Source organism: Pseudophryne corroboree, chromosome 10, assembly GCF_028390025.1.
Source record: "Pseudophryne corroboree isolate aPseCor3 chromosome 10, aPseCor3.hap2, whole genome shotgun sequence".
In the NCBI taxonomy this organism is placed as follows: domain Eukaryota; kingdom Metazoa; phylum Chordata; class Amphibia; order Anura; family Myobatrachidae; genus Pseudophryne; species Pseudophryne corroboree.
Window position 1 is genome coordinate 108,916,608 of NC_086453.1, and position 13,828 is coordinate 108,930,435.

General features: G+C 45.5%; 1 protein-coding gene across 1 annotated transcript in view; it reads left to right on the plus strand.

Moving 5' to 3' along the window:
- The window catches only part of LOC134966174 (C-Jun-amino-terminal kinase-interacting protein 4-like), a 238,478-nt gene that overhangs the window by 93,204 nt on the left and 131,446 nt on the right, over positions 1 to 13,828 (plus strand). The window contains exon 6 of the mRNA XM_063942721.1: positions 6,598 to 6,748. Within this exon, the coding sequence (XP_063798791.1) occupies positions 6,598 to 6,748 (151 nt within the window). The remainder of the gene's footprint in view (positions 1 to 6,597; positions 6,749 to 13,828) is intronic.

Here is a 13,828-nt window from a genome sequence, read left to right on the forward strand (position 1 = left end):
CCTATTTCACGTCTCACCTATCTTCTTAACTCTAACACAATAGGTTTGAAGTTCACTGGTAATTTTAGTAAAAAGTCAATTAATTTTCTTGATATTACAGTCAGTATTCAGGATTCTAAGATTATCACCTCCACATACGTTAAAGATGTGGACTGTAACAACTATTTACACTTCACAAGTAGTCATTATAAACCGTGGAAATTAAATATACCAAAGGGACAGTTCCAACGGTTGCGTCGGAACTGCTCCACAGATGAGTTGTTTACTAGTCAAGCAGAAATCATGTATGCCGCATTTGTTAAACAAGGGTATCCCTTAGAGGTTTTAGATAAAGCCCTGAGAGAAATTCAACTCAAACCCAGGGCTTCATTGATTCACCCAGAAAGGGAGGTAGCGAAGAATGTATCTTCGAGTAGGACTGACGAGAGGTCAATATCCTTTATTACTCAATTTAATAGAGCTGCAGGAGATATTAAAAGGATAATTACTAGAAATTCGGCGATTTTGAAATCAGATAAACTACTGGAAACGTCATTGACTGGAAGGAATCTAATTATTTTCAGAAAAGCTAATTCTCTCAAACAGAAACTAGCACCTAGTTTATTTACTAGAAGATCTAAAATTGCTGGAGAGAATTTATTTAGTTTACCTCCAAAACCCATTGGCTTTTTCAGATGTGGGAGGGATAGATGTACCACTTGCTCTTTTGCTGAAAATAAGTGTAATCGCATTAAGTCCTTCAGTAGATTAGAAGAATTTGAGATAAAGGGCTTTATGAATTGTAGGACTAATTATGTGATCTATGTTATACAATGCAGATGTGGGCTGCAGTATGTAGGCCGCACTATTCGTCCTCTCCATGAAAGGTTCATGGAGCATAAAAGGAATATAACAAAGAATCTCAAAACCCATAGTTTATCTAACCATGTTTATATGTGTCAGAAGGGTAATTTGAGTGGCCTAACTATTAGAGCAGTAGAACACATAAAACAAACCATGAGAGGTGGGGATAGATACAGAAGGCTTTGCATGCGCGAAGCCTTCTGGATTTTCCAATTACACACTTTGAGCCCACATGGTCTCAATGACACAGTGGAGCTCAACACCATTTAACCCTTCTATTATTAGTTAGGGGAGTTCTATTTATTTACCTAGGGGTGTTTGGGGGTTTCTCAAGGGATCCTGGTCAAGCTTCTAGTAAATTATGAGATTGATGAGATTGGGTGGGCGGTTTTGGATCCACCTTTTCTTCAGGCAGGTCGAGTGTAAATTATCTCTCTGTTCCTGACTTAGATGTGGATCCACCCGCTCATTCTGCTTGGTTGTTTATTATATCCAATACACTATTGGGTAGTTTTATTGGTAGTATGGAATTAAATTAATATCATTATGACAGATGTATTATTTAATTGTCTTTCTAGTGTTTATATGGGTTACGTCTATTCATTATTCAGTGGTGGGGATAGGGATATTATTGTCCCCGTGGGGCCTGTTTCTGACCCTTTTATAAGAAAACCATTATTCTGATATTCGAGTGTTTATAAAGATCGGGTAGGTGGGTTTGGTCATCATTGTTTAGAGGTTTTGTAATATACATTCCAATATCCTTTTCTCCTTTGATATTGATATGGATCCATTTATGTATCTGTGGAACATTGATAATGTTTCGTTATGATGTTTATTCCATTCAATATGTTAAGATGCTTCTAGGGCTGTTACTGTCTCTTTAAAAGGTAATAGAGTGTTTTCTGTCTGGCCAAGATATGTCAGTATCAAATTGCCATATTTTTTCCCCCCTTTTTTTCCCCCTTCTTTCCCCTATTTTGGATTCATCTTGTTAGTCAATATGTACATATATTTTTTTATGAATGTCATGATGTATTTTCTTCATATCATAATATATTTTATTTTTATTTTTATTTACTTCTTGATTTTAATTTTATGTGTATATTTTACTTTCATTTTTAAATATATTATATAAATACATGTTATATTTTATATGTAAGATTATATTGCTGTCTCCTCTGTTAGATATCTATCTGCCTTTTTGTTTATATATAGTCCTTTTTATTATTATATATATTTATGCTATAATGATGTAAGAATATATTAATTATTTTGTGCTAAATCGATTTAAAGGAAGTATGACTATGTTTTTAAATAAGACTTATTTGTATATTTTAGTATATGTGCCTTTAGATATTATACACACACACGTTCCTAGTATTGAGCCAAACAGGTGGATACTCAGGTGACTGCACTTATGATTTAATTAACTCCTGGTCCCTATAAGAATGGAGACTGGGTGGTAACCGAATACTTTCTCCCTCTGAGGAAACGACCAGTGTATGTAGGTCGAGAAACGCGTCAGGGTTTATTCGGACTTGGGATCCCGGCACTCTCCATTTGTGCTTTGGATATTCATCACAATTTCTGCACCGCACCAGTGGATCCGCTTTCACCATAGCCACCTGCAGTGGTCCGCCTTGCTAAACGGGGACCGTGGCCGTCATCCATTCCACTCGGGAGTTTGCGGTACAGCCGTCTGGTGCATGGTGATTTTCAGTGCCGTGAAGCTGAACGCATCCGGATGCGGTAAGCGGCTATTTATTGAAAGATTCCATAAGTGTGCTTTAGGGAGAGCGGTAGACGGAGCCGCTGTAAAGCACACTGGAAGACGGATTTTTATATACAAAGCTGCTATCCTTTTGGAATATAAAGTGCTGGAACAAGCAGCACATCTGTTATCTGATAATCCAATATAAGTGATTTTCCGGATTAAATAACTTTTTAGAAGTGAATAATTTGCAAAAAAAGTTATTTAAACACAAATTGATGAACTCATTGCTCTAAATAGAAGGAGCGTTTGACTGTCTAATTTGGAATCCATTATTGCATTAAATGGACTGTAAGCTGGAGGATCCCATTTGTTCATAATTTTATGTTTTATCAATTACACATATATATATAATATATTGTATTCCTTGTGCAGTTTTAATTAAATATTGCTAATTCAGTCTGCTTGCGCTCTCTACTCCCTTGTTTTTTTTTGTTGTCTTTGTAGGTTTGCTAATACCTATACTTTTGAGAGCAGCGAGCAGCATATCAGCCTAGGCTCTTAGAGGCGCCTTTATTTTCTCTTTTGGAGTTTTTACCAAGGTTATGGCAGAGATGATGGTGCTGCTTCGCAAGCGAGGTGTCACAATTATCCCGTACTTGGACGATCTCCTGATAAAGGCGAGGTCAAAGGAACAATTGTTAAAGAATGTGGAACTCTCCCTGACGGTTCTGCAACATCACGGTTGGATTTTAAATTTGCCAAAGTCTCAGTTGATTCCGACAACTCGGCTGCCCTTCCTAGGCATGATCCTAGACACGGAGCTTCAGAGAGTGTTTCTTCCGGAAGACAAAGCTCTAGAAATACAGACCATGGTCAAGGAGCTTTTGAGACCAACAAGTGTGTCGATTCATCAATGCACTCGAGTGCTAGGGAAGATGGTGGCGGCTTACGAGGCCATTCCGTTTGGCAGGTTTCATGCCAGGGTGTTTCAGTGGGACCTGCTGGACAAATGGTCCGGGTCTCACATACACATGCACTGGAAAATAAGTCTATCTTCCAGGGCCAGGATCTCTCTCCTGTGGTGGCTGCAAGGCTCTCACCTTCTAGAGGCACGCCGTTTCGGAATCCAGGACTGGGTCCTGCTCACCACAGATGCAAGTCTCGGAGGCTGGGGCGCAGTCGCGCAGGGAAGAAGTTTCCAGGGAAAATGGTCAAGCCAGGAATCTTCTCTCCACATAAATGTTCTCGAGTTAAGAGCCATTTACAACGGCCTCCTGCAAGCGAAGAGCTTTCTTCAGGGTCTCCCTGTCCTGATCCAGTCGGACAACATAACAGCGGTGGCATACGTAAATCGCCAAGGCGGAACAAGGAGCAGGGCGGCAATGGCGGAGGCCACAAGAATTCTTCGCTGGGCGGAACAGCACGTGAGCGCTCTGTCAGCAGTCTTCCTCCCGGGCGTGGACAACTGGGAAGCAGATTTTCACAGCAGACACGATCTCCATCCAGGAGAGTAGGCTCTTCATCAAGAGGTATTTGCAGAAGTGACAAGGCGTTGGGGAACTCCTCTGATAGACATGATGGCGTCTCACCTCAACAAGAAACTTCCGAAGTATTGTTCCAGGTCAAGGGACCCCCAAGCCTGTGCGGTTGACGCCCTGGTAACTCCGTCGGTGTTTCAGTCGGTGTATGTTTTCCCTCCACTTCCTCTCATTCCAAAGGTGTTGAGGATCATAAGGTGAACAAGGGTTCAGGCAATACTCGTCGCTCCAGATTGGCCACGGAGGGCCTGGTACCTGGATCTTCAGGAATTACTAGTGGAAGATCCCTGGCCGCTTCTTCTAAGAGAAGACCTGTTACTGCAGGGGCCCTGCCTATTTCCGGACTTACCGTGGCTGCGTTTGACGGCGTGGAAGTTGAACGCCAGATTTTAGCTCGGAAGGGTATTCCCGGGGAGGTCATCCCCACTCTCCTTAAGGCTAGGAAGGAGGTCACGGCAAAACATTATCACCGTATTTGGAGAAAATATGTGTCGTGGTGTGAAACCAAAGCAGCTCCTGCGGAGGAGTTTCACTTGGGTCGTTTCCTCCATTTTTTGCAGGCAGGCGTGGATGCAGGCCTGAAGTTGGGTTCCATCAAAGTGCAGATTTCGGCCTTATGTATTTTCTTTCAAAAGGAATTGGCCGTCCTTCCTGAGGTTCAGACTTTCGTGAAGGGAGTGCTGCATATCCATCCTCCATTTGTGCCACCAGTGGTGCCGTGGGATCTTGAAGTGGTGTTGCAGTTTCTTATATCTCACTGGTTTGAGCCTTTGCGTAAGGTTGAGTTAAAGTTTCTCACTTGGAAAGTGGTCATGCTTTTGGCCCTGGCGTCTGCCAGACGAGTGTCCGAGTTGGCGGCCTTGTCTCACAAGAGCCCATATTTGATCTTTCATTCGGATAGGGCGGAATTGAGGACTCGTCAACAATTTCTGCCGAAGGTGGTCTCTTCGTTTCACATAAACCAACCTATTGTGGTGCCTGTGGCTACGGATGCTGTGGCGGTCCCAAAGTCTCTTGATGTTGTAAGAGCTTTGAAAATTTATGTCGCCAGAACGGCTCTTACTAGGAAGACAGAGGCTCTGTTTGTCCTGTATGCTGCCAACAAGATTGGAAATCCTGCTTCTAAGCAAACTATTGCACGCTGGATTTGTAATATGATTCAGCAAGCTCATACTTCGGCTGGGCTACCGTTGTCGAAGTCAGTAAAGGCCCATTCTACCAGGAAGGTGGGCTCATCTTGGGCGGCTGCCCGAGGGGTCTCGGCACCTCAACTTTGCCGGGCAGCTACGTGGTCGGGTTCAAACACTTTTGCTAAATTCTACAAGTTTGATACCCTGGCTGATGAGGACCTGATGTTTGCTCAATCGGTGCTGCAGAGTCGTCCGCACTCTCCCGCCCGTTCTGGAGCTTTGGTATAGACCCCATGGTCCTTTTGGAGTCCCCAGCATCCTCTAGGACGTAAGAGAAAATAGGATTTTAATACCTACCGGTAAATCCTTTTCTCCTAGTCCGTAGAGGATGCTGGGCGCCCATCCCAGTGTGGACTGTTCCTTGCAGTTGAATTGATACTGGTTATTTTTGGTTACACGTGGTTTGTGTATCAGTTATGTTCAGCTTGTTGCTGTGGTTAGTTCATACTGTTATCTGGTTTCATGCTACTCCAGTTGTACGGTATGTTTGTGGTGTGGGCTGGTATGTTTCTCGCCCTTAGTTTAACAAAATCCTTTCCTCGAAATGGCCGTCTCTCCTGGGCACAGTTCCTATAACTGAGGTCTGGGGGAGGGGCATAGAGGGAGGAGCCAGTTCACACCCAGTCAAAGTCTTTTTAGTGTGCCCAAGCTCCTGCGGATCCCGTCTATACCCCATGGTCCTTTTGGAGTCCCCAGCATCCTCTACGTACTAGGAGAAAAGGATTTACCGGTAGGTATTAAAATCCTATTATAATTTGCATACTATAAAAGTATACAGAGCAGCTGATTGGTAGCCGTGGGCAACTTCTACACAGGCTCACTCCTCCAGTTTTATCACTGCTTAGTACATGTCCCCCTATGTTTGATAATGCATGACACAGGATACAATTTTTGGTAAGATTTAATACACTATAATATGCACTTGTTCCTGATCCAGCATGGCTATCTGGTGACATTGTGCAAGATTTAGCTGTAGGACTTTAGTTTAATAACAGGGAAATGGAATAAAATAGTCTATAGTACTGTATGTAGTATGACATGCTTACCCTGGCTAAACACACATTAGAAAGGATATTCAAGTCGTCATAAACTTCCATGACGTATATAAAGGCGCCTTTGTCATTTGCTTTCACATGGAACATCTTTGTGGCTTCTAATATCTTTATATTTTATAGTAGGGAAACTTTATTCCTATTATAAACTTGTCCTAATTTTCTGTGAAAATATTGGACAGGAGTGCTCTAATCTCTGGTGTGTCTTCTAATGGCTGGTATCATTTTGATAGTGACGGTTGTCATGTTTTCCTTAGGTTTTGCCTAAAGGGGACAGTAAACTGGATAGTATGAAGGCCAACTCTCAGGCTTGCACGAACGGACTTCCGAGTGAGCTCCCACAAAGTAATTTCTTTCCACTTGGAGATGAACTGCAATCAAAAGATGGACTTGTAGAAAAATACCCAGGTACAAAAAGCAAAACATTGGACTAGAATTGATGGGTAGGGGAGCAATTTAATTTGTGGCAAGGTAAGATTGCGCATTCCGGCATGACGTATTGGTGATGTGCAGTGCACACAAATCCCGTACATATGGTAGTCTTACATTGTGCACTTCTACAGGGCTGCAAGGTAAACTAACCAATATCGGGGTGATGTAGGGTGCCGTTCAAACGTCGCCACAATGGCGCAGCCTTGGCAGTGGCGGTACATTGCTTTCTAATGAAAAGAACCGAATAAGAACTACGGAAAGATGGCGCATCTCTGCCTCCCCTTACACTTACAAATGCTTCGACTGCTTCAATAAATATATCCCTTATCAGTTATACTCTGGCTATGGGTGTGGATCGTCATTCACTTTATAGTATGGAGATGGGACTAGCGAAGAGGTTCCCAAACCCCGCCACTACAGTTCAGGTTTAAGTGTATCCATGCTTGAGTACAGGTGACTTTAATTAGTACCTTAGTCAATTTGGGCTCAAGAATAGATATCCGTAACCACTTAACTGACCATTTTGTTTTCCAAAAACCGTTTAGAAATTGTCAGTTTTTTTTATGAGTGAATTAGATGAAGAACATGTACTTATGGTTATCTGGATCTGTGGGCAAGGGGCATGGCCACATAATGGTGCCAATTCACATTACACCACACAGTAGTGCAGCTTATACACACTGCGCCAGATAGAACCTCCTATACACACTGCACCAAGTAGAACCTCCTATACACACTGCACCAGGTAGAACCTCCTATACACACTGCTCCAGGTAGAGTACGTTATACATATTGTGCCAGATTGAGCACGATATACACTTTGCGCCAGGCAGAGCACATTATACACATTGCACCAGGCAGAGCACATTATATACATTGCACCAGGTAAAGCACGTTATACACATTGCACCAGGTAAAGCACATTATACACATTGCACCAGGTAAAGCACATTATACACAATGCACCAGGCAGAGCACATTATACACATTGCACCAGGCAGAGCACATTATACACATTGCACCAGGTAAAGCACATTATACACATTGCACCAGGTGAAGCACATTATACACATTGCACCAGGTAAAGCACATTATACACAATGCACCAGGCAGAGCACATTATACACATTGCACCAGGCAGAGCACATTATACACATTGCACCGGGTAAAGCAAATTTCAATACAATTATTATTATTATCCTTTATTTATATGGCGCCACAAGGGTTCCGCAGCGCCCAATTACAGTGTACATATGCACATTATCAAAACAGGAAAACAGTGACTTACAGTTGACAATATAGGACAAGTACAGGGTAACTAAGCATAACTACACCAGTAGACGACAGAGATAAGTTTCAAGGTGGCCAAAAATCTGCAGGATTTGGGCAGTTGAGGATTATTAAAGTACAAAAAGGATAAGCACATGAGGGAAGAGGGCCCTGCTCGTGAGAGCTTACATTCTAAGGGGAGGGGCAGACAGACAGGTGTGACACAGATGGGGTACATAGAGAGCGTGGAACAGAGGGTTAGGATGAGATTTGGCTGGGTTTGGTAAAGAAGTGGGTCTTAAGAGCCGGTTTGAAGTTCTGTAGAGAGGTGGAGAGTCTGAGGGGGAGAGGTAAAGAATTCCAGAGAAAGGGAGCAGCACGTGAAAAATCTTGGAGATAGGAGTGGGAGGAAGTAATCAGAAGACAGGAGAGTCGGCGTGCATTAGCAGAGCGAAGAGGACGGGTGGGAGAGTAAAGGGAGATAAGGTCAGAGATGTAAATGGGAGAGGAGTGGGTGAATGCTTTGTAAGTGAGTGTGAGAAGTTTGAATTGAATTCTGAAAGGGAAGGGAAGCCAGTGAAGGGCTTGTAGGAGAGGGGAGGTGGATCTAGTACGTTTGGTGAGTAAGATGAGCCGGGCTGCAGCATTGAGGATAGATTGGAGGGGAGAGAGGTAATTACAGTAGTCCAGTCTGGAAATAATCAGTGAGTGAATAATGATCTTAGTGGCATCCTGGGTGAGATCCTGGAAATGTTTTTCTCTGACGTCCTAAGTGGATGCTGGGGACTCCGTCAGGACCATGGGGATTAGCGGCTCCGCAGGAGACAGGGCACAAAACTAAAGCTTTAGGATCAGGTGGTGTGTACTGGCTCCTCCCCCTATGACCCTCCTCCAAGCCTCAGTTAGGTTTTTGTGCCCGTCCGAGCAGGGTGCAATCTAGGTGGCTCTCTTAAGGAGCTGCTTAGAAAAAGTTTTTATGTTTCTTATTTTCAGTGAGTCCTGCTGGCAACAGGCTCACTGCATCGAGGGACTTAGGGGAGAGAAGTTCAACTCACCTGCGTGCAGGATGGATTGGCTTCTTAGGCTACTGGACACCATTAGCTCCAGAGGGAGTCGGAACACAGGTCTCACCCTGGGGTTCGTCCCGGAGCCGCGCCGCCGACCCCCCTTGCAGATGCTGAAGATTGAAGGTCCAGAAACCGGCGGCAGAAGGCTTTTCAGTCTTCATGAAGGTAGCGCACAGCACTGCAGCTGTGCGCCATTGTTGTCACACACTTCACACCAACGGTCACGGAGGGTGCAGGGCGTTGCTGGCGGCGCCCTGGGCAGCAATGTATAATACCTTATTCTGGCTAAAAATACATCACATATAGCCCCTGGAGGCTATATGGATGTATTTAACCCCTGCCAGGTCTCAGAAAAACGGGAGAAGAAGCCCGCCGAAAAGGGGGCGGGGCCTATTCTCCTCAGCACACAGCGCCATTTTCCCTCACAGAAATGCTGGTGGGAAGGCTCCCAGGCTCTCCCCTGCACTGCACTACAGAAACAGGGTTAAAACAGAGAGGGGGGGCACTTATTTGGCGATATGTACCGGTATATATATATTAAAATGCTATAAGGGAAAAACACTTATATAAAGGTTGTCCCTGTATAATATAGCGTTTTTGGTGTGTGCTGGCAAACTCTCCCTCTGTCTCCCCAAAGGGCTAGTGGGGTCCTGTCCTCTATCAGAGCATTCCCTGTGTGTGTGCTGTGTGTCGGTACTTGTGTGTCGACATGTATGAGGACGATGTTGGTGAGGAGGCGGAGCAATTGCCGGTAATGGTGATGTCACTCTCTAGGGAGTCGACACCGGAATGGATGGCTTATTTAAGGAATTACGTGATAATGTCAACACGCTGCAAGGTCGGTTGACGACATGAGACGGCCGGCAAACCAATTAGTACCTGTCCAGGCGTCTAAAACACCGTCAGGGGCGTTAAAACGTCCTTTTTACCTCAGTCGGTCGACACAGACACGGACACTGACTCCAGTGTCGACGGTGAAGAAACAAACGTATTTTCCTTTAGGGCCACACGTTACTTGTTAAGGGCAATGAAGGAGATGTTACATATTTCTGATACTACAAGTACCACAAAAAAGGGTATTATGTGGAGTGTGAAAAAACTACATGTGGTTTTTCCTGAATCAGATAAATTAAATGAAGTGTGTGATGATGCGTGGGTTTCCCCCGATAGAAAATTATTGGCGGTATACCCTTTCCCGCCAGAAGTTATGGCGCGTTGGGAATCACACCTTAGGGTGGATAAGGCGCTCACACGCTTATAAAAACAAGTGGCGTTACCGTCTCCAGATACGGACGCCCTCAAGGAGCCAACTGATAGGAGGTTGGAAAATATCCTAAAAAGTATATACACACATACTGGTGTTATACTGCGACCAGCGATCGCCTCAGCCTGGATGGGCAGCGCTGGGGTGGCTTGGTCGGATTCCCTGACTGGAAATATTGATACCCTTGACAGGGACAGTATTTTATTGACTATAGAGCATTTAAAAGATGCATTTCTATATATGCGAAACTCTGGCATCAAGAGTAAGTGCGATGTCCATATCTGCCAGACGATGTTTATGGACACGACAGTGGTCAGGTGATGCAGATTCCAAACGGCACATGGAAGTATTGCCGTATAAAGGGGAGGAGTTATTTGGGGTCGGTCCATCGGACCTGGTGGCCACGGCAACAGCTAGAAAATCCACCTTTTTTACCCCAAGTCACATCTCAGCAGAAAAAGACATAGTCTTTTCAGCCTCAGTCCTTTTGTCCCCATAATATCTGCCCAGGGATAGAGGTAAGGGAAGAAGACTGCAGCAGGCAGCCCATTCCCAGGAACAGAAGCCTTCCACCGCTTCTGCCAAGTCCTCAGCATGACGCTGGGACCGTACAAACAGGTGCGGTGGGGGGTCGTCTCAAGAGTTTCAGCACGCAGTGGGCTCACTCGCAAGTGGACTCCTGGATCCTACAAGTAGTATCCCAGGGGTACAGATTGGAAATTCGAGACGTCTCCCCCTCGCAAGTTCCTGAAGTTTGCTTTACCAACGTCTACCTCCGACAGGGAGGCAGTATTGGAAACAATTCACAAGCTGTATTCCCAGCAGGTGATAATCAAAGTACCCCTCCTACAACAAGTAAAGGGGTATTATTCCACACTATATTGTGGTACTGAAGCCAGACGGCTCGGTGAGACCTATTCTAAATGGAGTCACTCAGAGCAGTGATAGCGAACCAGGAAGAAGGGGACTATATGGTGTCCCTGGACATCAAGGATGCTTACCTCCATGTCCAAATTTGCCCTTCTCACAAAGGGTACCTCAGGTTCGTGGTACAAAACTGTCACTATCAGTTTCAGACGCTGCCGTTTGGATTGTCCACGGCACCCCGGGTCTTTACCAAGGTAATGGCCGAAATGATGATTCTTCTTCAAAGAAAAGGCGTCTTAATTATCCATTACTTGGACGATCTCCTGATAAGGGCAAGGTCCAGAGAACAGTTGGAGGTCTGAGTAGCACTATCTCAAGTAGTTCTACGACAGCACGGGTGGATTCTAAATATTCCAAAATCGCAGCTGTCTCCGACGACACGTCTGCTGTCCCTAGGGATGATTCTGGACACAGTCCAGAAAAAGGTGTTTCTCCCGGAGGAGAAAGCCAGGGAGTTATCCGAGCTAGTCAGGAACCTCCAAAAACCAGGAAAAGTGTCAGTGCATCATTGCACAAGGGTCCTGGGAAAAATGGTGGCTTCTTACGAAGCGATTCCATTCGGCAGATTTCACGCAAGAACTTTTCAGTGGGATCTGCTGGACAAATGGTCCGGATCGCATCTTCAGATGCATCAGCGGATAACCCTGTCTCCAAGGACAAGGGTGTCTCTTCTGTGGTGGCTGCAGAGTGCTCATCTACTAAAGGGCCACAGTTATGCATTCAGGACTGGGTCCTGGTGACCACGGATTCCAGCTTGAAAGGCTGGGGAGCAGTCACACAGGGAAAAAAATTTCCAGGGAGTGTGATCAAGTCTGGGGACTTCTCTCCGCATAAATATACTGGAGCTAAGAGCAATTTACAATGCTCTAAGCTTAGCAAGACCTCTGCTTCAAGGTCAGCCGGTATTGATCCAGTGGGACAACATCACGGCAGTCGCCCACGTAAACAGACAGGGCGGCACAAGAAGCAGGAGGACAATGGCAGAAACTGCAAGGATTCTTCGCTGGGCGGAAAATCATGTGATAGCACTGTCAGCAGTTTTCATTCCGGGAGTGGACAACTGGGAAGCAGACTTCCTCAGCACGACCTCCACCCGGGAGAGTGGGGACTTCATCGAGAAGTTTTTTCCACATGATTGTGCACCGTTGGGAAAGACCAAAAGGTGGACATGATGGCGTCCCGCCTGAACAAAAAACTGGACAGGTATTGCGCCAGGTCAAGAGACCCTCAGGCAATAGCTGTGGACGTTCTGGTAACACCAGGGGTGTACCAGTCGGTGTATGTGTTCCCTCCTCTGCTTCTCATACCAAAGGTACTGAGAATTATAAGACGTAGAGGAGTAAGAACTATACTCGTGGCTCCGGATGGGCCAAGAAGGACTTGGTACCCGGAACTTCAAGAGATGCTCACAGAGGACTCAGGGCCTCTGCCGATAAGAAGGGACTTGTTTCAGCAAGTACCATGTCTGTTCCAAGACTTACCGCGGCTGCGTTTGACGGCATGGCGATTGAACGCCGGCTCCTAAGGGAAAAAGGCATTCCGGAAGAGGTCATTCCTACCCTGGTCAAAGCCAGGAAGGAGGTGACCGCACAACATTATCACCACATGTGGCGAAAATATGTTGCGTGGTGTGAGGCCAGGAAGGCCCCACGAAGAAATTTCAACTCGGTCGATTCCTGCATTTCCTGCAAACAGGAGTGTCTATGGGCCTCAAATTGGGGTCCATTAAGGTTCAAATTTCGGCCCTGTCGATTTTCTTCCAGAAAGAATTGGCTTCAGTTCCTGAAGTCCAGAAATTTGACAAGGGAGTACTGCATATACAACCCCCTTTTGTGCCTCCAGTGGCACTGTGGGATCTCAACGTAGTCCTGGGATTCCTCAAATCACGTTGGTTTAAAACGCTCAAATCTGTGGATTTGAAATATCTCACATGGAAAGTGACCATGATGTTGGCCCTGGCCTCGGCCAGGCGAGTGTCAGAATTGGCGGCTTTGTCTCACAAAAGCCCATATCTGATTGTCCATTCGGACAGGGCAGAGCTGCGGACTCGTCCCCAGTTTCTCCCTAAGTTGGTGTCAGCGTTTCATCTGAACCAGCTTATTGTGGTACCTGCGGCTACTAGAGACTTGGAGGACTCCAAGTTGCTAGATGTTGTCAGGGCCCTGAAAATATAGATTTCCAGGACGGCTGGAGTCAGGAAAACTGACTTGCTGTTATCCTGTATGCACCCAAAAAACTGGGTGCTCTTGCTTCTAAGCAGACGATTGCTAGTTGAATGTGTAGTACAATTCAGCTTGCACATTCTGTGGCAGGACTGCCACAGCCAAAATATATAAATGCCCATTCCACAAGGAAGGTGGGCTCATCTTGGGCGACTGCCCGAGGGGTCTCGGCTTTACAACTTTGCCGAGCTGCTACTTGGTCAGGGGCACACCCTAGCTGAGGAGGACCTGGAGTTCTCTCACTCGGTGCTGCAGAGTCATCCGCACTCTCCCGCCCGTTTGGGAGCTTTGGTATAATCCCCATGGT